General features: G+C 41.8%; 1 protein-coding gene across 1 annotated transcript; it reads left to right on the top strand.

The window, feature by feature from the left end:
• Positions 1-2,129: 2,129 nt before the first annotated feature.
• RIOK3 (RIO kinase 3) lies at positions 2,130-22,724 on the top strand. Its single transcript, XM_074944503.1, has 13 exons — positions 2,130-2,404; positions 6,247-6,368; positions 8,333-8,478; positions 8,617-8,724; positions 9,874-9,983; positions 10,785-10,928; positions 12,226-12,353; positions 15,413-15,601; positions 16,287-16,446; positions 18,693-18,773; positions 18,869-18,958; positions 19,386-19,493; positions 21,292-22,724. The coding sequence occupies exons 1-13, from the start codon at positions 2,339-2,341 to the stop codon at positions 21,394-21,396; spliced, it is 1,557 nt and encodes a 518-aa protein (XP_074800604.1). The 5' UTR covers positions 2,130-2,338; the 3' UTR covers positions 21,397-22,724.
• Positions 22,725-23,826: the final 1,102 nt, after the last annotated feature.

Genomic DNA, 23,826 nt, shown 5'->3' with positions numbered 1-23,826 from the left:
ACGCCCCCCTCCCACCCCCATACCCAGGACCTGGGGCCGGGAGCAGGGCCATGGCTCCGGGGTGTGGGGGGGAGGGTAGAGACACGGAGAGGGGCAAAGGGGCCAGGCTGGGGCTGCAGGTGCTGGTGGGTCTGAGACTGGGAGTGGGGTTGTGGCCGGGGGCCACAGCTGGGGGCGGGGGCAGGAGCAGGAGCAGAGTGACAGCCAGGCTGCAGTGGAGGCCAGCAGCCGGGCCAGCGGCTGGGTGCGGCTCTGCTCTCAGCCTTTCCCCCAGCCTCAGCCCTGGGCCGGGAATGGAGCCGTGTCCAGAGGCTGAGGCTAGGGTCAGGAGCAGAGCGGAGCTGGGAGCAGGGAGGGACTGGGTGGTGCTCCCTCTCTGCTCCCATGGGAGCTGGCCTAGGCCCCACTGCACCTCCCAGGATGTTCCTACATGCCCCCCCTAGGGGGTGCACCCCACGCTTTGGGGACCTCTGCTTCAAAAGGATCTATAAGCATGGTAGTCTGTTTTTCAGAGGACAACTTTCTGTTCCCATCCTCTCGCAAATACTTGCTTTATATTATATATTTATTACTTTATACCAGGGATGGGCAACCTGCTGCCCGCATGCAGCCCATCAGGGTAATCTGCTGTCGGGCCACGAGACAGTGTTTACATTGACCGTCCGCAGGCACGGCCGCCCGTAGCTCCCAGTGGCCGCGGTTCGCCATTCCTGGCCAACGGGAGCTGCTTTATACGCTAATGTCAACCAACATTTTCCAATCTGTATTTCCCTAAACAGAAACATTTTTCAAAAGTGCTGAGCACCTGCAGCTCCTATTGAATTAATTGGCATTTTGTGGGTGCCCAGCACCTCTGAAAATCAAGCTATTTCAATGTTGGTGATAACTAAGGATTTAGGATCCTAACTTTAATCTTACAGCCATTCTTACATTCTGTCATCAGTGAGGCACCTCACATCTATGCCAGCAACTGGAAGGGAAATGGCATAGGAGCCACTTTAGTGCCTCTATGCTACCAGGGGATTCCCCTTCCCTGGGGGAAACTGCCAAAGGCTGAGGAAGCTGGCTTTAGAGTGCATAGTGCCATAAAGTTGTCACAGTGTACCTGAGAATCAATCCCTTTTTGATTGATAACTATTCCCAGGAAAAGGAGTTTTTATTTAAATATTTTCCTTCTGAGTCTACATCTACCAAATGGCTATTTTTAATTTGTGATTCCTGGTGAGTTTGATTTATGGGGTCAGTGAGAAGTGAGTTATTTTGTGTTCTTGGTCTTATCTCTTTTTCTTCTCTGGGTCATTTCCCTTTCCTTTAGTTAGAAAGCTGATATTCCTATTTTTGCTTATTAGCAAAGCTCTCCTCTTGTGTTTTTGTACCTTTATAAGCATATTGTTATCTGTTTTCCCAATTACTTTTATGTGTTCATTTCTTTGGATTAGGGTTCCTGATTTGTGATATTTAGTTCAGATAAACAAATTTTTTGCTCATTCTCTCAATGTTAGAGTTGTTTTGTGCGTCTAGTGAGCCGTAGCTCACAAAAGCTTATGCTCAAATACATTTGTTAGTCTCTAAGGTGCCACAAGTACTCCTTTTCTTCTAACTTGCTGAATAACCTTTCCTAAATTCTATTAATTCCAAATCCTTTCTAGCCCTTGCAGTTGTGAAGGAAGTCTAAAACATGACCTGAGTGCACCTGAAAGGCTCAGAAACTGGAAGACAAAAAGAACCGAAAAGTATTCTCTTTTTAAAAAAAAATCTCATGAATTTTTAAGCCCATCCCATCCTTGAGGCCTGACTCATGATTTTTGAATTCTGAGCGTTGTTTCAGTCTTCCACTGGGTGGTGAGAGTAGCTCTTGTAGACTTTTTGGCATATAGGGACAAGGCAAGGGCATGGAGAGACGATAACTGCCCCTCGCCCAGTACTGAGGGGCTAGTGCCACAGCCTCCAAGGGTCAGATTTCCATGGCAGGCTCTGGGGGAAGGGCAGCTGCAGGGAGGGCGCACAGGGCGGTGCTGATCAGTGGGAAGTGGAACGTCGGTGACATCACCGTCAGTAGGCGCGTCAGAACAACGGAAGTTCTTTCCCCCGACCAATGGGAAGTCTGAGCTGAAGGTCACGGGGAGAGGGAAGTGGGGAGAAGCCGGAAGTGCTGGTTTCATTGTGTGTCTGACGCTGCTGACGCTGCCCGGATTTCAGCCCCGCTGCCGCCGCTGCGCCTCGTTCTCTGTCGCCGCCGCTTTCCCCGCGCTCCGTGTCTATCTCCCGCCCGCCGCCGCCGCTTTCCCCGCGCGCCGTGTCTGTCTCCCGCCCGCCGCCCCGCTCTCTGGATGTGCAGATGGATCCGGTAGGAGTCGCCGCCGCCGCCCCCGAGACCGGCCCAGGCCCCGCCTGGCAGAGCAAGGTGAGGGGCGGTCCCGTGAGGGGCTCCCGCGGCCGGCGAAGGTCCCGTTCTGAGTCCCCTTCCCTGCGGGAAGCGCTGCCCCAGGGGTTTCTGCTGTGTGCCGGGGAGGAGCCGCAGATGAGTCACCGCAGGCGGCGGCTCTGGGCTCCGCTTCCCGCACCCAGTTAGCGCGGCCGGTTTGACCGACCGCCCCCAGCCCAGGGCTGACCCAGGCCCTGCGGGGGAGGGGGGCACGGCCTCCTTCTAGGGCTCGCGGCGGGCAGCGGAGACTGCTCCGGGCCTCAGGCAGTTCCTAGTGCTGGTGTTTCCGGTGTCCCTCCCTGAGCTGCGCCAAAGCTGCTCTTCCTCTCCGGGGACGAGTGAGATTTTAGGCTCACAGACTGTAGGTAGGGGCAGACGGGACTATCATGGCGTTGGACTAGATGGCCTCCTGAGGCCCCTTCCAACCCTCATATTCTATGGTTCTGTGATCATTTAGTCTGGCCTCCTGCACATCACAGGCCACAGAACCTCACCCCCTCCTGTAATAGACCCATAACCTCTGGCTGGGTCACTTAAGTCCTCAAATCTTCATTTAAAGACTTCAAGTTATAGAGAATCCACCATATGCTCTAGTTCAGACCAGTGAGTGACCTGTGCCCTACTTTACAGAGGAAGGTAAAAAACCTTCAGGGTTTCTGTCAGACTGACCTGGGGAAAATTCCTTCCTGACCCCAAATATGGTGAGCTGTTAGACTCTGAGTGTGTAAGCAGGACCCACGACACAGATGTGGGAAAGAATTTTCTATAGTAACTTGAAGCCCTCCCGTTCTGTAGCCATTGGAGATATTTATTGATAGCAGTCATGGGTAGGCCACATGCTATTGTAGGCAATGTCATCATACTGTCTCCTCCAAAAAATTTATTAAGCTCAGTCTTGAAACAGGTGAGGGTTTTTTTTTACCCCCACTGCTTCCCTTGGATAACTGTTCCAGAACTTCACTGTTCTGGTGGCTAGAAATTTTCATCTGACTTCGAGCGTAAACTTACTGATGGCTAGGTTATGTCCATTTGTTCTTATGCCAACATTGGTCCTTTACTTAAATAACTCATCTCATTCCTTTGTGTTTACTCTTCTAATGTATTTATAGAGAGAAATCATATCTCTCCTGAGCTTTTGTTATGTTAGGCTAAATAAGCCAAACTTCTTAAGACTACTCTCGTAAGGTAGGTGGTTCTTGTCTCTGATCATTCTAGTAACCCTTCTCTCCACCTGTTCCAGTTTAAATTAATCTTTCTTAAATGTGGGAACTAGGAAGGAAACACCACAACAAAGTTAAACAATAGGCTGTTGCTAGGCTTGCCTTCAATCTGCAGGGAGAAGTGGGGAGGGTTTTACAGGTTGCATTTGTGAGTTGGTATCTGGGAAGCTCAGATCTGCACTACCCAGAACAAAGACCATCATGACAGGTAGCAAAGGACACCACGGTCCTGGAAAAAGGTCTGAGAACCAGGAGCTTCTGTGTCCTAGCTGTTGCAAGTCATTTTTCACTTCTCTTCTCATGTCTAATGCAGTAGGGTTCAAACTGGATTCATGTTTGCATGGTGCTTTGAATGTGCTAAGTGCCATGTAAGTACTAAGCATGACCACATCTACCAATAGATTCATTTGGTACTTGAGTTAAAATTTGGCATGCCAATGGTAGAGTCCATTTTAGTTGAACATATGCTATACCTCGCCATTACTATGTACCTGCTCTGATGGAATTATTAAACTGTTCCCTCACAGAAGTGGTGAAATTTAGCATTGGGATCCACTTTCAGGTGCCAGGAGAGAACTAGAACTTGGCTCGAACCTGCTGGTGTAGCCTAAAGTAGGACATCTAACTGCTACAGACATGTAGAAATCAGTTTTTGTCTGTGGCTTGAAACCTCTTCCAGAATGTAATTTGGGTACAATGTGTCCTAACCAGTCTTGACCTATTGTATTAAACTCTGAAAGATGGTGATCTACTCTGGCCTTTACTAACTTTGTCCTCGCTGTAATGACATGTGCTTGTAGACTAAAAAAGACTTAAGTGTGCCTGCAGAAGGACATGTTGAGGCATATTCAGCTCTAACTCAGCAGACTTTGTGCAAGGCAATGAGAAATGCACATAGATGAAATAAACAAACATCTTTTAACATTTTCAGTACTCAGATACTTTACTCTAAATTGCTTGAAGAAATTAAGAGTACACTCAAATCTTTTCAGCAAAAAAGGGGCTCAGAGTTGGTTGCCAAAACTGATGAGCAGACCTTTGTCTATTCCACTGCAGCCTGAAGTCAGCAGTGAACTGAAATTGATAAGTTTCTGTTCAGCCTACTGCTTGCTGACTAAAGTTCCTGTTGGACCCTTCACAGGTGGGTCAGTGCACTCAGACCTTGATTCTGGGCAAAACTGTAGCTCCGTTAAGTCAGTGACAAAACTCACATGGGATCCAGAACTTAGACCTATGAAATCTTCTTTTGGTTACATCTCGGAGATGTCTCCTTTAGTTTTGAAGGAATGTGTTGTCTGTTATCATTTCCAGAGTCTGGAAAGGAAACCTTTAGTTGTACTTGTGATTATTTGGTGATCACCACTATCCCACAGGGGATTTTATCCTGGTGCCTAAAAGCTGCTAATATATTTTTCCTCTCTGTTCTCTTACCATTTGGCAAACAGATCTTTCCTTCTCCTTGATGCTTCAGAGGGCACTGAAACAAACAAGTCTGCTCTCTAGTTTTCATTTTGTTTCAATCTAAAAAATGTTGCTGAGAAATGTATAACACATTCTACTGGATTTTTTTAAAAAATCGATATCAACTTTAATATGTTTTTCCTTAGAGTAAGTTACTTTTTAAGATGAATTTTGCTTTGTTTATACAGTGCTTGGCACGATGTGGACCTGACTTGATCAAGATCTGTAGGTGCTGTGCTATGGCAATACTATCTCTAATAAAACCTCTAGAGTGAGTTGGTGGCCAGTTTAAAAATTGTTCTCTCCCTGTTGGCGGTATAGATGAAACACAGTTCTTGAAAATAACAGGTTTCTTTACTGGGACACACTATCTTGGTTGTAAAAGTGCCTGAAACTTAGGGCCAGATATTCTGAAATTGCATCCACATGGGAATACTTCAGTTAGACTGCATTCAGGTGCAAAGTGTATCCTGCATGGCTGTATTTGGTGCCTGAAGTCTACAGAGTATTTAAACTTGTGAGCTAAGCTCTGCCTCCTTAGAGGTAACCCAGCACTATGGACTTCATTACCAATCAATATGTAAATTTTCATGGTTACTGTTTCACTATGATCTTTCAAGCAGTTTTAACTTGGAGACTTGGCTGAACCAGTGCATTTTGCACATTTATAACTCGGTATTCAAAGATATTTAACTTTTGTCATTCAAATGTTTGAACAGATAATTTTTCCAAATTTTTTGGGGGGGAGAAAATTCTGAGCTGAGAGAAAATATGGTAAACTTCAGTCCAAAAATGTTTTTCACATAACTTTCTCAAATGAGAGGTTTTACAGAAATTCCCAGTTCTGTCTGTCTGCTATTACCAGATGGCTCTTACAACATACTGTGTTGTGAATATATTTTTTAACAATCCAAACCCTCTGAAGTATTGGCACTGCCCTCTTCCCTACATACCTTATGGTGGTCACTTAAAGGAGTACTGTTGTACTTTAGTCTAACAGTGTTTGTGAGTCTGTGGAAGAAAGAGAAAATCTGAAGACTACATCAGTTTGCCCTGAACCTATTGGTAGTTTAACTGTACTAACAAACAAAGTAGCCCGTATGTCTAGTTGCCTTATTTCAACAAAATGTTTCTTTGCAGTGTCCATGGGGAGCCCCTAAAAATGTAGTAATATCATGCTCCCTTGCTGATGTGATGAGCGAACAGTTGGCAAAAGAGCTGCAACTGGAAGAAGAAAAAGTTGCTTTTCCTGAGGTGGTTACGTAAGTTAAACACCCTAGAACTTAAATCCTGGTTTAGTAAACTTGATTGCCGAGTCATTGTAGGTCTTCCTACATGGTATCTTAAGTAAAGGTGTGTAGTTACAGTACCATAGTAAACATTTTCCTCGTTCTGTCACCCTTTCTTGGTCCATTTCTGGTAGCTCCTCTAGAAAGGTATTGTTAAAAACACCTATTCCAGTGGTTCTCCAGTACATGAATCATGTACTGGTACCATATGTACCATAAATGGTAAATTTTCAGAATGGAGAGGGGTAACTAGTGGTGTTCCCCAAGGGTCAGTCCTAGGACCAGTCCTATTCAACTTATTCATAAATGATCTGGAAAAAGGGATAAACAGTGAAGTGGCAAAGTTTGCAGATGATACTAAGCTGCTCAAGATAGTTAAGATCAAAGCAGACTGTGAAGAACTTCAAAAAGATCTCACAAAACTAAGTGATTGGGCAACAAAATGGCAAATGAAATTTAATGTGGATAAATGTAAAGTAATGCACATTGGAAAAAAATAACTCCAACTATACATACAATATGATGGGGGCTAATTTAGCTACAGCTAATCAGGAGAAAGATCTTGGAGTCATCATGGATAGTTCTCTGAAGACGTCCACGCAGTGTGCAGCGGCAGTCAAAAAAGCAAACTGGATGTTAGGAATTGTTTAAAAAGGGATAGAGAATAAGACGGATAATATCTTATTGCCCTTATATAAATCCATGGTAGCCCACATCTTGAATACTGCGTACAGATGTGGTCCCCTCATCTCAAAAAAACATATACTGGCATTAGAAAAGGTTCAGAAAAGGGCAACTAAAATGATTAGGGGTTTGGAGCGGGTCCCATATGAGGAGAGATTAAAGAGGCTAGGACTTTTCATCTTGGAAAAGAGGAGACTGGGGGGAATATGATAGAGATATATAAAATTATGAGTGGTGTGGAGAAAGTGAATAAGGAAAAGTTATTTACTTGTTCCCATAATATAAGAACTAGGAGCCACCAAATGAAATTAATGGGCAGCAGTCAACCTGTGGAACTCCTTGCCTGAGGAGGTTGTGAAGGCTAGGACTATAACAGGGTTTAAAAGAGAACTGGGTAAATTCATGGAGGTTAAGTCCATTAATGGCTATTAGCCAGGACGGGTAAGGAATGGTGTCCCTAGCCTCTGTTTGTCAGAGGGTGGAGATGGATGGCAGGAGAGAGATCACTTGATCATTACCTGTTAGGTCCACTCCCTCTGGGGCACCTGGCATTGGCCGCTGTCGGTAGACAGGATACTGGGCTGGATGGACCTTTGGTCTGACCCAGTATGGCCATTCTTATGTTCTTATGTGGATCTCTTCATGAGAGATACTCTCATAATCTTGTACTCTCCCCAGTTCATGCTTCTTTCTTGGCTCTTCACTTTCATGAAGAGGGCTCTTTAGATCAACCAGAGGTATGCAGAGGTCTTCCAGGGTATATCAACTAATCTAGATATTTGCCTAGTTTTACAAAAAGCTACATAAAACGCACTAGCAAAGTCAGTACAAACTAAAATTTCACGTAGACAAAATGAGAAAATAAGCAATGTTTCAGTAATAGTGTGCTGTGACGCTTCTGAATTTTTGTCTGATTTTGTAAGCAAGCGCTTCTAAGTGAGGTGAAACTTGGGGTACGCAAGACAAATCAGACTCTTAAGAGAGATGCATTATCCCCCCATTATTTTTAGCAAAAGTCACAGGCATGTCACGGGCTTATGTGAATTTTTGTTTCTTGCCCACGACCTATCTGTGACTTTTGCTTAAAATAACCATGACACAATCTTAATCATAGTTAATTATTGAGAAGTTTTGCATTTAAATGTAGTTTCTCCAAATTCTGTCTTCAGTCTGGGATAAGTCAAGGGGATACAAGACTGTGTGTTTACTATGTTAACAGAACTTTTATTCCCTTTTTTTTTAATTGTACTTAGTGTTGCTGAAGGGCCATTTATTACAGGAGAAAACACTGACACTTCCAGTGACCTAATGCTTGCCCAGATGCTGCAAATGGAGTTTGACAGGGAGTATGATGCGCAGCTTAGACGTGAGGAAAAAAAGTTCAATGGAGATAGCAAAGGTACTACCATCAGACATGACAGTCTTGTTAGACAAACAAGTACATTTATTTTGTGACACCTGTTTGAATTGACTGAGCTGCGCGGTAGTGGTGAATGCATGTTAATTACAAAATTTCCAATTTGTTTTGTTTCCCAAGTCTCCATATCCTTTGAAAATTACCGAAAGGTGCATCCCTATGAGGATAGTGACAGCTCAGAAGATGAAGTTGACTGGCAGGATACCCGTCATGATCCCTATAGAGCAGGTACTGGTTGAATTTACTGTGTGTACAAAATGTACTATATAAGCCGGGGTGGGCAAACTTTTTGGCCCAAGGGCCACATCTGGGTGGGGAAATTGCATGCAGGGCCGTGAATGGGGGGTTGGGGTGTGGGAGGGGGTGCCGTGTGCTGGAAGGGGCTCAGGGCAAGGGGTTGGGGCAAAGGAGGGGTGCGGGGTATACGAGGGGGCTCAGGGAAGGGGGTTGGGGTGCAGGAGGGGGCTTAGGGCAGAGGTGCAGGGAGGAGAGCAGGAGGGGGCTCAAGGCAGGGTGTTGGGGTGCAGGAGGGGTGTAGGGTGTGTCAGGGGCTCAGGGAAGGGGGTAAGGGTTCAGCGGGGGCTCAGGGCAGGGAGTTGGGGTGCAGGAGGGATGCGGGTTCCAGCCTGGCGCCGCTTACCTGGAGCCGCTCCTGGAAGTGGCCGGCTCCGCTCCTGGAAGTGGCCGGCACCACATCCCTGCAGCCCTGGGGCAGGCAAAGAGCTCCGTGCACTGCCCTCACCTGTGGGTACCTCCCCCGAAGTGGCGCAGGGCCCGTGGCGCCACGGAGGTGGCAATCCTGCGGGCCATAGTTTGCCCACCCCTGATTTAGGCCAAGATTCTCAAAAATGAGAGCCTGAAATTAGAAATGAGAGATACTAGGTACTTGGCTGTTTTGGGTACTCATGTTGTTTGTTTATTTATTCTTTATTATTTAATTTAGATCCTATTTTTAATATACTGGTCTCTGATTACATGTGCCCTTTGTAAAGTTCTTATTAAAAATTAGGTTGCCTATGGTTGTGTGTGTCGTAAAGGCAGTGCATTGTAATGAAGATTTCAGTGCCCAAGATGCAGCACAGAACTCATTGATTAGTCTTAATAGCTGGGTATTTGAGGTTACCTGTTTGGAGGACATATGTGTCTGTCATCTATTCCTTCCTAGAGTATGTGCCAGACTGTGTAACGTAGGATTTATTATTTTAGAAGTCCCCGAAGTGTGCAGGATGCTTCACAGAAGGGACTTTTGTTTGATCTTTACATTTTTAATTAATTAAATTGCTTTGCTTATTGTGGGCATCATGGAATAGTTCCAAATATATTACACCTATATTTGTGTATACATAAACTTTGACTTGTATTGTTCATTATCGGCAGATAAACCCACCACTACTCCAAAAAAGGGCTTTATAGGAAAAGGAAAAGAAATTACCACCAAACACGATGAGGTTGTATGTGGAAGAAAGAATACCGCTCGAATGGAAAATGTAAGGTCCACCTTGTATGTACGCAAGCATAATATCTATAAATGCCTTAATTCAATCAGTATTTGGAGGATTTTACAGAAATGTATGTTTGTGTGCTGTAGTATGTTGTTTCACAATCTTCATTTAAAGGATGGTTAGAACATTTGGATTAACTTTTTCATAGAGGTAAGTATTGGTGGAAAACTGAATTTTTATTTCTAAACTGTTCAAGTAATACTGTATGTAAGTGATACAAAAATGTTTATGTACAGAAATAAATTACTTTAGCACAAATATACCAGCAAGTTCAGTAATAAGAGGGGAAAATCATCAAGCATACGCTGGTAAACATCTCAGTCATGTAATCCAAATGATTTAAAAAACAGAAGAAAAACCTTATCTGAGTCAGGGAAACTGAATCTTAATCACTTACTGCAGAATGCTGGCTTATAATCTGTTTATCCACAGCAGTAAATATTTGCAATTTGCATTAACATAGTTGTATCAAAAAATATTGGAAAGAAGGAAATGCATGCCAGTATTATCTTTATAGGATAAGTGATGTGTAATCTACTTAAAGAGTGGGTGAGAGCAATTGCTTAGCTCTTGATTTTAAATTCTGTTAGAACATTTTGTTAACACTCTGTAAAACTTGCTTGGTGGAATGCTGTCACAGAAGCCATTTACTGAAGCATCCACTCTTCCAGTTCTGAAGCTAAGCATTATAAAAGTTAGTTCTTGAATATTTGAATCAAAATCTTGTTCATTTTCTGTATCTTTCTCTGTCTCAAATAGTTGTAGTTTAAATTGTCTGTTTTGTAGTTTGGGCCTGATTTCCAGGTTGGAGATGGAATTGGAATGGATTTAAAACTATCCAATCAAGTCTTTAATGCCTTAAAGCAACATGCATACTCTGAGGAACGTCGAAGTGCCAGGCTTCATGAGAAGAAAGAGCATTCTACCGCGGTATGTCTTGCTTAGCCATTTTAAATCCCAAACCTTCCATACCAACTTGCATATCATTTTGATATATTTTAGAAAAAGTAATCCATTTTGACTAAACCAAACGAGTAATGTTTGACTAGGGGTTTACTGAAGAAGGTTGTATTGTATTAACTCCTACAGTGGGATACTCTTGCCTTCATCTAAGCCACATGTATTGTGCTCAGATACTGTGATCACAGCTGCCGTATAAATGCATGCAATATTTTGATAGGCTTCCCAAAATAAGAGTATTCAAGTTTTATTACCAGTTTGCTTGTGTTTTCTGTATCTTTAATACCTTGGAGCTGATCATCTGCTTCACAACTATTCCTGGAATTTTCTCTAGAACTTGGTTATAGAAATTCTGAGAAAAGAAGGGATTAATCCTAGATACCTGGAGTATATTACTTTAAATTATCTTCATAACCAGAGCTTCAGGAAGATAGGTCGCTAATTGAAGTCCCTCAACTTGTCGTCTAGAAAACCAATTGGTATTCCTGATTGGATGAAACAGTTGATTTTGGGGGGGGAGGGCGGAGGGAATTCTAGTGCAGTGGTCTTATAGATTCATAGATATTTAGGTCAGAAGGGACCATTATGATCATCTAGTCTGACCTGCACAACGCAGGCCACAGAATTTCACCCACCACTCCTGCAAAAAACCTCACACCTATATCTGTGCTATTGAAATCCTCAAATCGTAGTTTAAAGACTTCAAGGAGCAGAGAGTCCTCCAGCAAGTGACCCGTGTCCCATGCTACAGAGGAAGGCGAAAAACCTCCAGGGCCTCTTCCAATCTGCCTTTGATTTTTGCCACTGAGTTATGGTGATTTGGACAGGTCTTAACCTTTCTCTATCTCAGTGTTGTCAGTCACTAAAATGGGTATAATACCTAAGCATCTCTGAGGTACTTAGCCTTAATATTTGTAAAGGTCTTTGAGACTCAGATATGAAATGTGCAATATAAAGTGCTGATAATGCTCTTCTCTGTGCATGACAGAAAAGATGTGGTCCTTGCCCCAAGGAGTTTACAATCTATAAAAAACAGTGTTAAGTAAAGTAAGTCTTGGGATAAAAGAGTTGTTCTGCTAAAGTGTAAAAACAAGAACAACCTACTTATGCTTTTTCTCCTAGATTGTTCATGAGAACACATTCTGCCAGCTGATTCAAATCAGATGGAAAGGGTATTATCCTCTAAATAATCAGAACCACCACTAGGTTTAAATGAATTTAGATAAATCATTCACATGTTTACTTTCTTTCTCCCTTTCTCCTGTAGGAGAAAGCAGTGGATCCTAAAACACGTTTACTTTTGTACAAGATGGTCAATGCTGGGATACTGGAGACCATCACTGGCTGCATTAGCACAGGAAAAGAATCTGTTGTTTTTCATGCTTATGGAGGAAAGTAAGTGCGATTGTCATGCTTTGGGGTGCAATCCAGACTAGTAAGGGGTTGTCACTACTTGTTCTGCAACCCTAGGGTGCTTTGCTTTGTTGCTGTAGCTCCCAGGCTGGGAGCGCTCTCAGCAAGCCTACAAGTCAAACCCTGAGTTGTTTCTGTGCAGTAGACAGCCCTGGTTCAGCAGCCTCTCTACAGCCCCACACTGGCTTTTACCAACCTTGGTTACAACCAGCAAGGTGACCCCAACACACTCCCAGTACTGAATTTTCCCAAAATTGTGGGCGCTGCAATATCCAGCCCTTTCCTGGTAAGTTGAGAGAGATATGGTTCATTTGTTCCTTTAAAGCAGTGGTTCTCAAACTTTTGAATTGGTGACCCCTTTCATACAGCAAGCCTCTGAGTATGACCCCCTGTTATAAATTTAAAAACACCTTTTAAATATATTTAACAGTATTGTAAATGCTGGAGGCAAAGCAAGGTTTGGGGTGGGTGCTGACAGCTCGCAATCCCCATGTAATAACCTTGGGTCATGACCGCCAGTTTGAGAACCCCTGCTTTAAAGAGACAAAAGCACATTGCAGCTTATTAACTGGAATGAATACACCCTTCCCGCAAGCACAGCCCTGAGTTGGTTTATAGTAAAATAAAACAAATTTATTAACAATAGGACATAGGCTGAATGATGCCATGTAAAGGAAATAAAAATAGAGGAAGTTATAAGCAAATAAAAGTGGGTAAAAATGCATCTACAAGTCTAAACTTTAGTCTAGCAAAGTACAGGCTTTGTTCAGGATGGTTTATATCACCAGTCTTCCTTCTTCCCAGCCATGGCTGACTTTCCCTCAGTCAGGACCTTCCACAGAAGTACAAGATGTTGGTTTTGCCTAAGCAAGTCTCTCTCCTACATATTCAGTTTTTCCAGAGACTTCAATACCTGCCCGTTGGTTGAAGGACCCATCTTTCTCAGCTTCCAACAGCTCTATTCCCATGTCTGCCTAGTGAGGGATGTGAAAGATGGCTTCTGTCTTTGCTTATATCTCTCAAAGTTCAATGACCTTGTTTCAAGCAGCAGAATGACCTCATGCTATTCTTCCCTTCCCTTCCCATCACCCTGCTGATTTCTATGCAAATGCGTCTTCCATTGTATTTATTCACACTTGGCTTAATTTCATTGGAGATAGGTAGATAGCTACCTTCCCGCCTGTCTGGGTAAAACCTGTTTCTCCCTTTGTTCGGACAAACATTATAAAGCATGATATCAATGTGTCCTTACATAGTGTTAATACATAGAGCCTTCTTTCCTAGACAGGGCATCTGCCCCCATATTTTCTTTTCTTCTGTATAAAGGGCAACCTGTTTTTGTCATGTTTGTAGTCTTCAGAACATATCGGAGAGTATCCATAATTTCATGTACAAAGCTGTTACACACATTTCACAGCGACATTAATGACCATTGTGGTGTTAGATTTCAAATGATATAATCACATCATCTTTTAAATATCATGACAGTAGTATGTGAGGTGTAGTGAATGTCAGGTGTGACGAATTGCTGACAGAGTGATTGCTAACACTGGCTTTAATGGTGAGATGGGAAGAAGCAGCAAAACACTTGAGCAGTCTGGGTTTTCGTCTTCTGAGATTTTTATGTGTATTTACAATATCATCATCCCTATTGAAGTTAAGGATGTAAATAGCAGTTAAAAAAGTTAACTGGTTAAATGATTAAAATTACATCAGTTAACCGAGGTAGCTCTCAGGGGCCTCGCCGGGGTTAACGGTTAAGGTTGGTTAATGCTTACCAGTTACCTGTTTAACCTTTTTACATCCCTAGTTGAAGTTTATATATATAATGATACATTGTAAAAAGCCAAAAAGTACATTTAAAAAAAAAATAGCCTGGAAAATGAACATAAAACTTAAGTATAAAACTTCATGTGCTTGTACACGTGCCCTGGTTCTGGGCCCCCCTTCGGTGTTAGGCCTCATGCCCTTGCCTGTCTTTTTCTTCTTTTCTTTGCCATTATCCCACTCAGGATGGGATCTGGGTGCAGTACTTGCTCTGTCAGCCACTTATTTAACCCAGCAGGTCCAACTAGACATCTGCATTTCTTCCCTTTGGGAGCAAGTGGAAGAGTGACCAAACAGTTGTCTTAAAACAATTGTTTTTATTTAGCAATAGAAACGAAGCGTTAGAGGATTTTAAAACTGACATCAACTATTAGGTCTCTTACATAAAGTACTACCATTTCTGATGGTGACCTAGGCAGTCATAGGTTCTTAAAGGTGCCTGAAGTGTCCTTTAATGCTGCCATAGTTCTTTGTTCTCCTGCATCTGGGGTTTGGCCATTCCTTGTCAAACCGGTTTCATAGGCTGAGTGGAGACAGAATCAGCAAAGCTAATCGTTCTGGCATTGTCCTTTAACTCTTAAATGTTTTCTGATAAGTAGGTATCTTGAGCCATCCTTCTCTTTCCTCCCTGTATTCCAGAATAAATCAATATATTCATATAAGAAACATATTCATATAGTAAACATCATCCCAATAACCAGACCTACAGTATTCATAAATTATTATAGGATAGTTCCATAATTGTCATAAAATGTTAACCTGGGTTTCAACTCTATCCACTGTACAGACAAACATCAACAGAGGGAAGAAAGTAGACTATAAAAAAGGGGCTATTGGGTGGTTGGAGACACAATGATTTCCACATTTCACCTTTTACAGAGGTTGCATTTAACCAAGTAATATTTAAACTGTATCAGTTCCATGTCGTTCTAGAAATGTATAATAAGCCTACTTGATAAACTTTTGGTCTTCATAATTGAAGTCCTTCACAAGCTATTAATACTATAATTAGTTTAAGAACCAAGTTTAGCCAAGGAACTCTGCAATCTTTTCATGGACTTAACTTCAACATTATATGCAGTGTTTTGTTTCTGCTTTCTGCATGATCTTAACAGCTTTTTTAGAAACAAACAAACTCAATTGATTGTGCTCAGAGACCTAGATGTAGATTAAATGTTTAATTTTTGTTCTATGTTCTTTTTTTCTATCATAAGAACGGGTGTGGATGATAAAGCTGTACCTCCAGAATGTGCCTTAAAGGTATTTAAAACTACCCTTAATGAATTCAAGAACCGTGACAAATACATTAAGGATGACTACAGATTTAAAGATCGCTTCAGTAAACTGAATCCACGGAAGGTTATCCGTATGTGGGCAGAGAAAGAAATGCACAATCTAACAAGGTACAAAAACAGTATAGTTGGTATTAGTGTCTGACTTTTTTTTCCTATTTTTTCAAGGAAGTTCTGCTAGATCGTTGTAAAGTCCTACTTTGATGTGGGGGGCCTTAATGCATATGTTTACTCCAACTCTCATATCTTATTACATATTTTAATTCATACAGTTGAGATACTACAAATGTTCAGGCTCTTATTCCCTATATGCTTCAAGTTCAGGATTGTATAACTGAGCACATTTATTTTGTATATTGGGAAATCTTTCAAGTAAAAATGTGTCCATTGGTAATTTTAAATTGTTGCCAGACCACTATTGTAATCAAGTCTTGAAGCCACTAGCATCTACCTCTGAAAATTACAATCTAAAATGAAACCAAAAGGTTTGTAGCCTTCAAGGCATAATGTTTTTGGAATCTACTGTATGGCTTCCAATGCTTTCATATATATTCTATGTGAATTACTACATTGATCCAGAATAAGCTTGCAAAAATGTTTTAGCACCAGAGAAGGGCTAGCATGAATTTTTGACTTACTCAAAGTGATGAAGTGAGCTGTAGCTCACGAAAGCTTATGCTCAAATAAATTGGTTAGTCTCTAAGGTGCCACAAGTACTCCTTTTCTTTTTGCGAATACAGACTAACACGGCTGTTACTCTGAAATCTTGGAATAATATCTGTCTTCTGATCTACAGAATGCAGAAAGCAGGAATCCCTTGTCCAGAAGTGGTTATGCTTAAGAAACACATCTTGGTGATGTCTTTCATTGGCCAGGAACAAGTTCCAGCTCCTAAACTGAAGGAAGTAAAACTCAATAGTGAAGACATGAAAAAAGCCTACTATCAAATTCTTCATGTAAGATGATGCTGATGTCTTTACTCAACGTTCTGGCAACAATTCCTGGGGGAGTAGTATAGATGACAGTTGTATATATGTATTCTTCACAATATATAAAACCTCTGGACCTCCATATCAGCAATGTTTTGCAATAGGTATATTTTGTGGCACATGAATAAACAAGGATAAATCAGAAATGATGTGTGAGAGGAAAAATAAGACTTGGGTAGAAAATAAACTTAATGCTGAGTGGTGGCAAACTGGTGCTTGGTAGAAAACAGCTATTCCAAGTTAAAGGTCCCAGATTTAGGAAGAATTACTCCTAGGGGAATTCTGGTCCTCTGTGTGCACACAATTCATGTCCCCTGTAGATTTCTTTGCTTCCCTGCAGAAAAATGACTTTCTGACGGGAAAGCAAAGGGAAGCCGCAAGAGGAGTCGCATGCCCCTTCCCAGCAGTGTGAGCACATTGTTTCACGTGCCTGGAGCAACTGGTGGAGAGGTAATCACCACAGGGGAGGGAGGCTAGGGACATTCTGGCTGATGGCTCCTACCCTGTGCTGGGCTCAGCTGCTAGTCCTGACTAGGCTGGGAGCAGGGGAGGACAGGACTTGTTCTTCCCCTGCAAGGAGCCAGTGCTGCATCAGACCCATCCCCAGAAACCTCTCCTGGCTACATGAAGGTCTTCCCCGCCCTGCTTCCTGCCCCCATTGCTCCTCAGTGTGGGGGATGGGATCACTACAGGGAACTGATTTCCCCCATCTGCCCAACTCCTGTGCATTTGGCACCCCACCCTGCTGAGCCGCACCCCCTGTATCCGGACCCCCACCTCTGGGGCTCAGCAGGATTGTCTGGGTGCGACCACCTTCACGTGGACCCCCGTGCAGAGTCCCATTGCTCCTGCACCCAGAACCCCCCAGCAAGCTCCTGTGCATCCAGGTTGTACCACATAGAGCCCTCTCGCCCCACACTTGGATCCTCCCCACACACGCACTAAGCCCCTCCACACTTGAATCTTGCCAGGCTGAGGCTGAGCCTTCCTGCCTACACCATGCTGGAGCTTCCACATTTATTTATTGATAAATAAAATTTGACTAATCTTAAAATATTGTGCGCAGAATTTAATTATTTGGTGCAGAATTCCCCCAGGAGTAAAGAATATTAGTGATCTAGTGAGTGTCTCCTCTGAATTCTTCTTCTGGTCCTATATAAATACTTGTATTATCATTTTTAAACTCTCTAATGTACCTTTGCTAAGTAATCTTTAAATGGCTCCATTAACCAAACTGTCATGTTGATTTGTTTCAGGGATGAGAGGGAAGTGTGAGGGTAACTAAGGTGGGATGAAAGTTATTCTGGTTTAAACAAAAACAGTGGAGGACTTTACTCTAAAGCCGTTTAACTGTCTCAACAGTCTGATATAAACCCATCAGTGTGAGTGCTAGAGAATAAAATTATAGCCCTTGACCTGCAATTGTAAATACTTAATTGCTTATTCTCCATTTCAGCTGGATCAAATAATATGTTATCAGTTGTGTGTACATATTCTCAAATTCACTCTTATGACTTGTTTTTCTGTAGTGAGAAAAGCTAGGTAGAAACTAAAGATTCCTTGCAGTTAAACCCTGAGGCTTGTGGAGCTACACACATTGTTTAAACTGAACTTAGTTTGCGTTGGGCACTGTTCAATACATAAAGGAAGATGAGGTCCTTGCTCAAAGTAACTCAGTTGACATTCTGCAGATATGATGCAGATGCATAAACCCAGAATGAACAATGTAAGATTGAATCTCAGAGGTGTCTTTCTCCTACTTAGCGTTGAAGTATTCGGACTCTCACTGTTGAAGTTCAACTTGATTCATTTTGTGTAATTTCTAGTGTCATGACTCTGGGTGAAAAGTCATCAGTGAGTGCTTATCTGTTTGATAGGGGGTGAGGTAAAAGAGTTGTCTAAACATGCCTATTTGTCTATTGCAGTTGGACTGGTGGACAGAGTTCAGATAAGTTCACTAGTCTTAAAGCTTTTCTTTAGCATAACTGTTTTCCTTGAAATTCTGAACATTTAGTTTCTATTTAACAGGAATAAAAGATGTGATGTCACAATTCCTCACATTAACCCAACTGCATGTATACTTGAAATGTGACTACTAGTTGGGTGGAAAACATGCTTTGCTTTACCTGGGTTGTACAAACAGTGCTGATTGATTAATTACTACTCAAACAAGTATTCTTTGCTTAATTAATCATTTGTCTGACCTCTCGCAGATGATGCAACAGTTATATAAAGAGTGCTCACTTGTTCATGCTGACCTGAGTGAGTACAACATGCTATGGCATGATGGAAAGGTGAGCATATCCTTAAAGTAGGGAAAAAAAGGTGTATTTAATGTTGAGTGTCCGTATGCACTATGTGAGCCAGAACATTTCTCTGTTGACTTTAGGTCTGGTTAATTGATGTAAGTCAATCTGTGGAGCCAACCCATCCTCATGGACTTGAGTTTTTGTTCAGAGACTGCAGGAATGTTTCACAGGTAGGGGTTCTGCAGTTAGTGACCTCTGCTTGTGTGTTTTTTTTCTGTAGTTGAACTCTGATGTAAAAGGCTTTTTCTGGGGGTGGGGAACAGACTTTTAAATATATGAAGTTGATAAATTCATCAAATTCAGTTTTGGAAATGATCACTTGTCTATAAAAATTCACTTGTAAATGTTGAGTGATGTGTTCAGATACAGGAAGACCATATTGGAGTGAGATTCAGCATTAGAGAGGAATAAAATGGTGCTCCTAGAATTGAAACATGCTCTTGGATCGTGTTGCTTGGTTGTCTTGGGGGGGGAGGGGAGTCAAGCTTAAGTGCTACTTCCATATCTGATTAGTAATTGTAGTTTGTGAAATGCACCATGTACTATTTTATAAAGTCTGGTTAAAGACACTGTAATACATTCTTTCATTTTTAACAGTTCTTTCAGAAGGGAGGTGTATCAGAAGCACTTAATGAACGGGAGCTCTTCAATGCTGTCTCAGGTTTAAATATTGCAGCTGACAATGAAGCTGATTTCCTAGCTGAGGTAAGAGTCCCTCAGTGGGTGATATCTAACGCTAGTAAATTAAGGTCCGCTAGCTAGCAGCCAGCCACAATCCTATTTCTTCAACATTCTTAGTTATTATGACTAATCCTGTTAGGATAGCTGGTGAAACTATAGTAAACCTAAATCTCCAGCTTTTTAAATTCCGATTTTTCTACGTTGAAATAGCAATAGCAGAAGCTGATACAACTGGTGTAATTTGTCTGTATGTTAATAGCTCTTTACATTATCTTACATATAACTGAGGTTGTTTTAATTAAGTCACAGTGTTTCTTAGACCACTGAATAAAGGGTTTTTTTTAAATAAAAATACTAGTGGGGTCACACTAGGACAAAGAAGCTGTTTTAAAAATTATCTAACTTTTATTGCTTATTTTCAATTTTAAATGCAAAAGGTTAGAACCTAAAAATAAAGCTTATGTGCTAGGATTCTCGAAAATTTAAGATCCTAAAATTAGACTTCTAAAGCCACATTTAACTTCCTGATTTTTTTTTTTTTTAATCTTGCCTGTAACTCATTTCTTAAGTGTGTCCTGATGTCATTTCAATTACATTCTGACAAATACAGGATGAAGGGGGAGAGGTCTTAAGCAGGAAGAGGGGATGTGTGTTTATATAGAGAAATTTTTAATGTCTTCAAGCATTCTTGAGTTACTAGGTAAAAGGGCTCTTAATAGTAATAAAGCATTGGAGAGTTGTCCTGATAGGCCCTAGCAGTGCAGACCCATGCCGGTCCCAGCCATAAAACTATGTATTTCTGTATTAATGCAGAAACATGTAGGAGGTGAGAAATTTAGTTCTATTCAGCTCCTGGGCTGGGTGTGCTACCAGTGTGCTCAACCAAAGGAGGAAAGAAATAAGACACAATGTAACATTCTAGGGAACTGCTAGCTATTTCATCAGTGTTATTTCAGTTTTTCTCCACTCAAATGCTGGTAAGTCTCCTTGCTTCATTGAGTTGTAAGATGGTTGTGGTGTTCTCCTACGAAATCCTTTGACTATTTTGTTTTATGATTTGCCATAATAGGGAGAGGTGCATTAATGTGTGAATGTTGTTACACAATCTGATCTTTCAAAGAGTAATTTCGATAGCCCCTCTAAGTTTCAAACCATAACTTCCAAGCTGTTAGGGACACCAGTGTGAAGCCCCAGTATCTCCCTGTTTACATTCCTTCTTTTTTCTTTTTTGTCTTCTCTTTGAGTATTGGAGAAAGTAGTGCCCCAGACTAGCTCTTTACAGGCTGCAGACCAAAACAGAATAGGACTGTACTATTTTAATCATGTAAAGCACTTGAGTGTGACTTTATTTACTGCTCTCCTAGTACCATTGACATCGGGGGTGGGATGGGCTGTCCCATCATGAGGCTACTCTGGAACTTCCACCACTGTTCAGGGGGGGTTGAGATACAGCAGTGTTTTAGGCTTGACAAAATTGACACTTAAGTGCTTTTGGGGAAATTCTGGACACAGTCTAGACTATGGGGACCTTCCCCCTCGAAAAACCCTGTCCCTGAACCTGAAAGCATTGTATGTACTTCTGTTCCATTAATTTGCTCAAGGTAGATGCTTCCTAAATATCTCCTAAACTTTTCATATCATACCCTTGTTTAAAGCTGGGGTGGCTGAACCATTGAAAGCATTAGATATTCAGGAAATGGATCATAATATGTGAACTAGTTTACTCCTGTAAACTAGCTGTTTTAACAAACTATTTTGAAGCACTTGCTTACAGGCCCAGTTTTTATAAAAGCTTCAGAGTGGATTTATTTCTATCTTACAGATTGAAGCTTTGGAGAAAATGAATGAAGATCATGTGCAGAAACATGGAAAGAAGACGTCTCCATTTTCAAGTGATGGAGATCCACCAATAATATACAATGAATAGCACCAAATGCATAACTGCTTTAAAAGAAACAAGTTCGCTGCTTCTAACCATGTTAGAGGCGTGGTAAAGTCACCTTCCAAAGATGAGGGAATGTGTGGTTGACTTGGAATACCAAAAAGGAAAACACAATGAGTGTACCTTGGTGCTTGTGTTTTTTATATTGGCCTGCAAGTTAGGCTCTTGGGATTTTAGAATGGCACTGTGAATAGAATGTCACCACATCTAATGTTCTGATGATTTAACCAACCTTTCAGTTACTTTAGATTATTGTAGCTGAGTTAATTATATTTGGCATGATTCAGAGTTTAAATGTCTTCAATTTTTTTTAAATTGACAATTCCAGACTAGTAGTGGCTACCGTGTAAATGGTAGGGAAGAGCAGTAGTCCCTATCATCCTCCCCTTTGCCACCCCTAAAACCTATCTGGTTTAAGATTCTATATCTATATATACACAACGTAGGTGTAGCCCATTTTTTCCACATTTAAAACAAACAAAAAAATTAAATTAGACAGTCACAAAAATCTGATTTCTTAATGTAACCATCTTTCACACATTTTAAAATCTTTTTTTTTCTTCACGTAAATGGAATGTGGCTTAAGCTGCTTGTCTAAATATAATTGCATGCAACATGGTGAGGAGCAAGCCTGAACTGCCCAGAGGGCTGAGTTGGCAACGTCAGGACCTCCTGCTGGCTGCACTCAGTTTCCATAAAATGGAGCAGATAGTAGTAATCTTTATCTGTACTATAGAAATCCTTCAGAGTACAGGTTGGATCAGAATGGATCCTCTGCATTCAGCCTATATTGAAACTCTGGGTTGTACTTTGGACACTTCTGATTCGACTGAAGTCAAATTAGAAATCTTAACAGAACCAAAGCTGATTATCACAATTGATTTATTACACAATGAAACTGTGGCAAGAAATAAAGGTGAACATGTTTTGAGGTTTTTCTCCTACTAAAGTCGAAATTAAGAAAACGCTTGTGTTTTTCATTAACTTTTTGACTAAAAAGTATTTAATCTTTTGTTTCTTATATATTTATATATAACCTTTTAATCCTGTCTAGATCTCACTAGAATTACAGTCTGACAAAAATTTATTTCTGTGAAACAGTGCATTTAGAAGATGAACTGATTTAACGGGATGGTATGAATTAGAAAATCCTGAAGATTAAATCATTTTCTGTATATTTATTTTATTGCCCTTTGTAATGGTACTTGTTACCAGGCAGGATAAATTGTTGCTGTGTGTGACATTCTCCGTGTGCTGTGCAGGTGCTCTTCCTGTTGGAAAATGAATGGTGAAGTAAAAACTTGAGATCTTGTGGCTGTATTCTTGTGTAGTATGTTGTTGAGACATTGCACTGACTTGAGTTAGTCCTAAAAGCCTTGTCAGCAACAGATCACTTGGAACTAGTGTTCCAGATGGGACTAAACTGTGTCAGCATCATTACACACAACATCATAACTGGGTGGCTTGAGTAATCTCACCTCTTAAACTTGGATGTTTCCAGCAGTTTAGTAAACATTGCCAGCTGCCTCTTCTTTCATGAGAACCAGAGCATTGATTACTCCTGGGGCAATTCTGCACTGAAAAATTAATTCTGCACACGATCTCAAATTCTGCATATTTTGTCAAAATAACACAATCACACCAGTTTCAATTATTTTGGTAATTTTATTTCAAAATAGCTGTCTGATGATACAGACACCAAAAAAGTTTCAGGAAATGTCTTTTGACAAATAGATATTAATACAGAACTTTGAGTAATTCATTTAAACTACAATACAGAAAAAAGTTACTCACCTTCTCGTATCTGTTCTTCAAGATGCGTTGTTCATGTCTTTTCCAATTGGGTGTGTGCACGCACGTGCACAGGAGCCGGAAGATTTTCCCATAGCAACATCTGTCAGGTCAGTCTGGGCGCCCACCTGGAGCTCAATATAGAGCCCTGCCGACCCGCCACCCCCTCAGTTCCTTCTTGCCGGCTACTCTGACAGAGGGGTTGGAGGGTGGGTATTGGAATGGACATGAACAACACATCTTGAAGAACAGTTACGAGAAGGCGAGTAACCATTTTTCTTCTTCGAGTGTTTGTTCGTGTCCATTCCAATCAGGTGACTCACAAGCCCAAATTCAGGAGGTGGGGTCGGAGTTGTCTATTGATTGGAGCACTGCTCTTCCAAAGGCCACATTGTCTCTGGCCTGCTGGGTGATTGCATAGTGCATGGTGAAAGTGTCCCTGCACCCCCACTGCCCATCCAGCCAGGAATAGCAGACCGTGTCCCTGTGTGGCCCCGTGCCCCTACTCCCATTCAGCCCCTGCCTCAATGTTGTCACCCCACTAGCTCCTGTGCCCCTGCCTCAGTCTGTTCCCCCACTAGTTCTGAACCCCAGTCTGACACACACCCCCCCCAGCAACCCCAT

The sequence above is a fragment of the Natator depressus genome, chromosome 2 (genome assembly GCF_965152275.1).
Source record: "Natator depressus isolate rNatDep1 chromosome 2, rNatDep2.hap1, whole genome shotgun sequence".
NCBI lineage: Eukaryota > Metazoa > Chordata > Testudines > Cheloniidae > Natator > Natator depressus.
The sequence above is the reverse complement of the archived record's forward strand: the minus strand, read 5'-3'. Positions and strand labels throughout refer to the sequence as shown.

Bases quoted from the DNA above. Each gene is read 5' to 3' on its own strand.
- RIOK3 (XM_074944503.1), top strand. From the start codon at position 2,339: ATGGATCCGGTAGGAGTCGCCGCCGCCGCCCCCGAGACCGGCCCAGGC. The intron at 16,447-18,692 runs GTAAGATGATGC...GACCTCTCGCAG, and splicing joins CCTACTATCAAATTCTTCAT to ATGATGCAACAGTTATATAA. The intron at 18,774-18,868 runs GTGAGCATATCC...TGTTGACTTTAG, and splicing joins TGCTATGGCATGATGGAAAG to GTCTGGTTAATTGATGTAAG.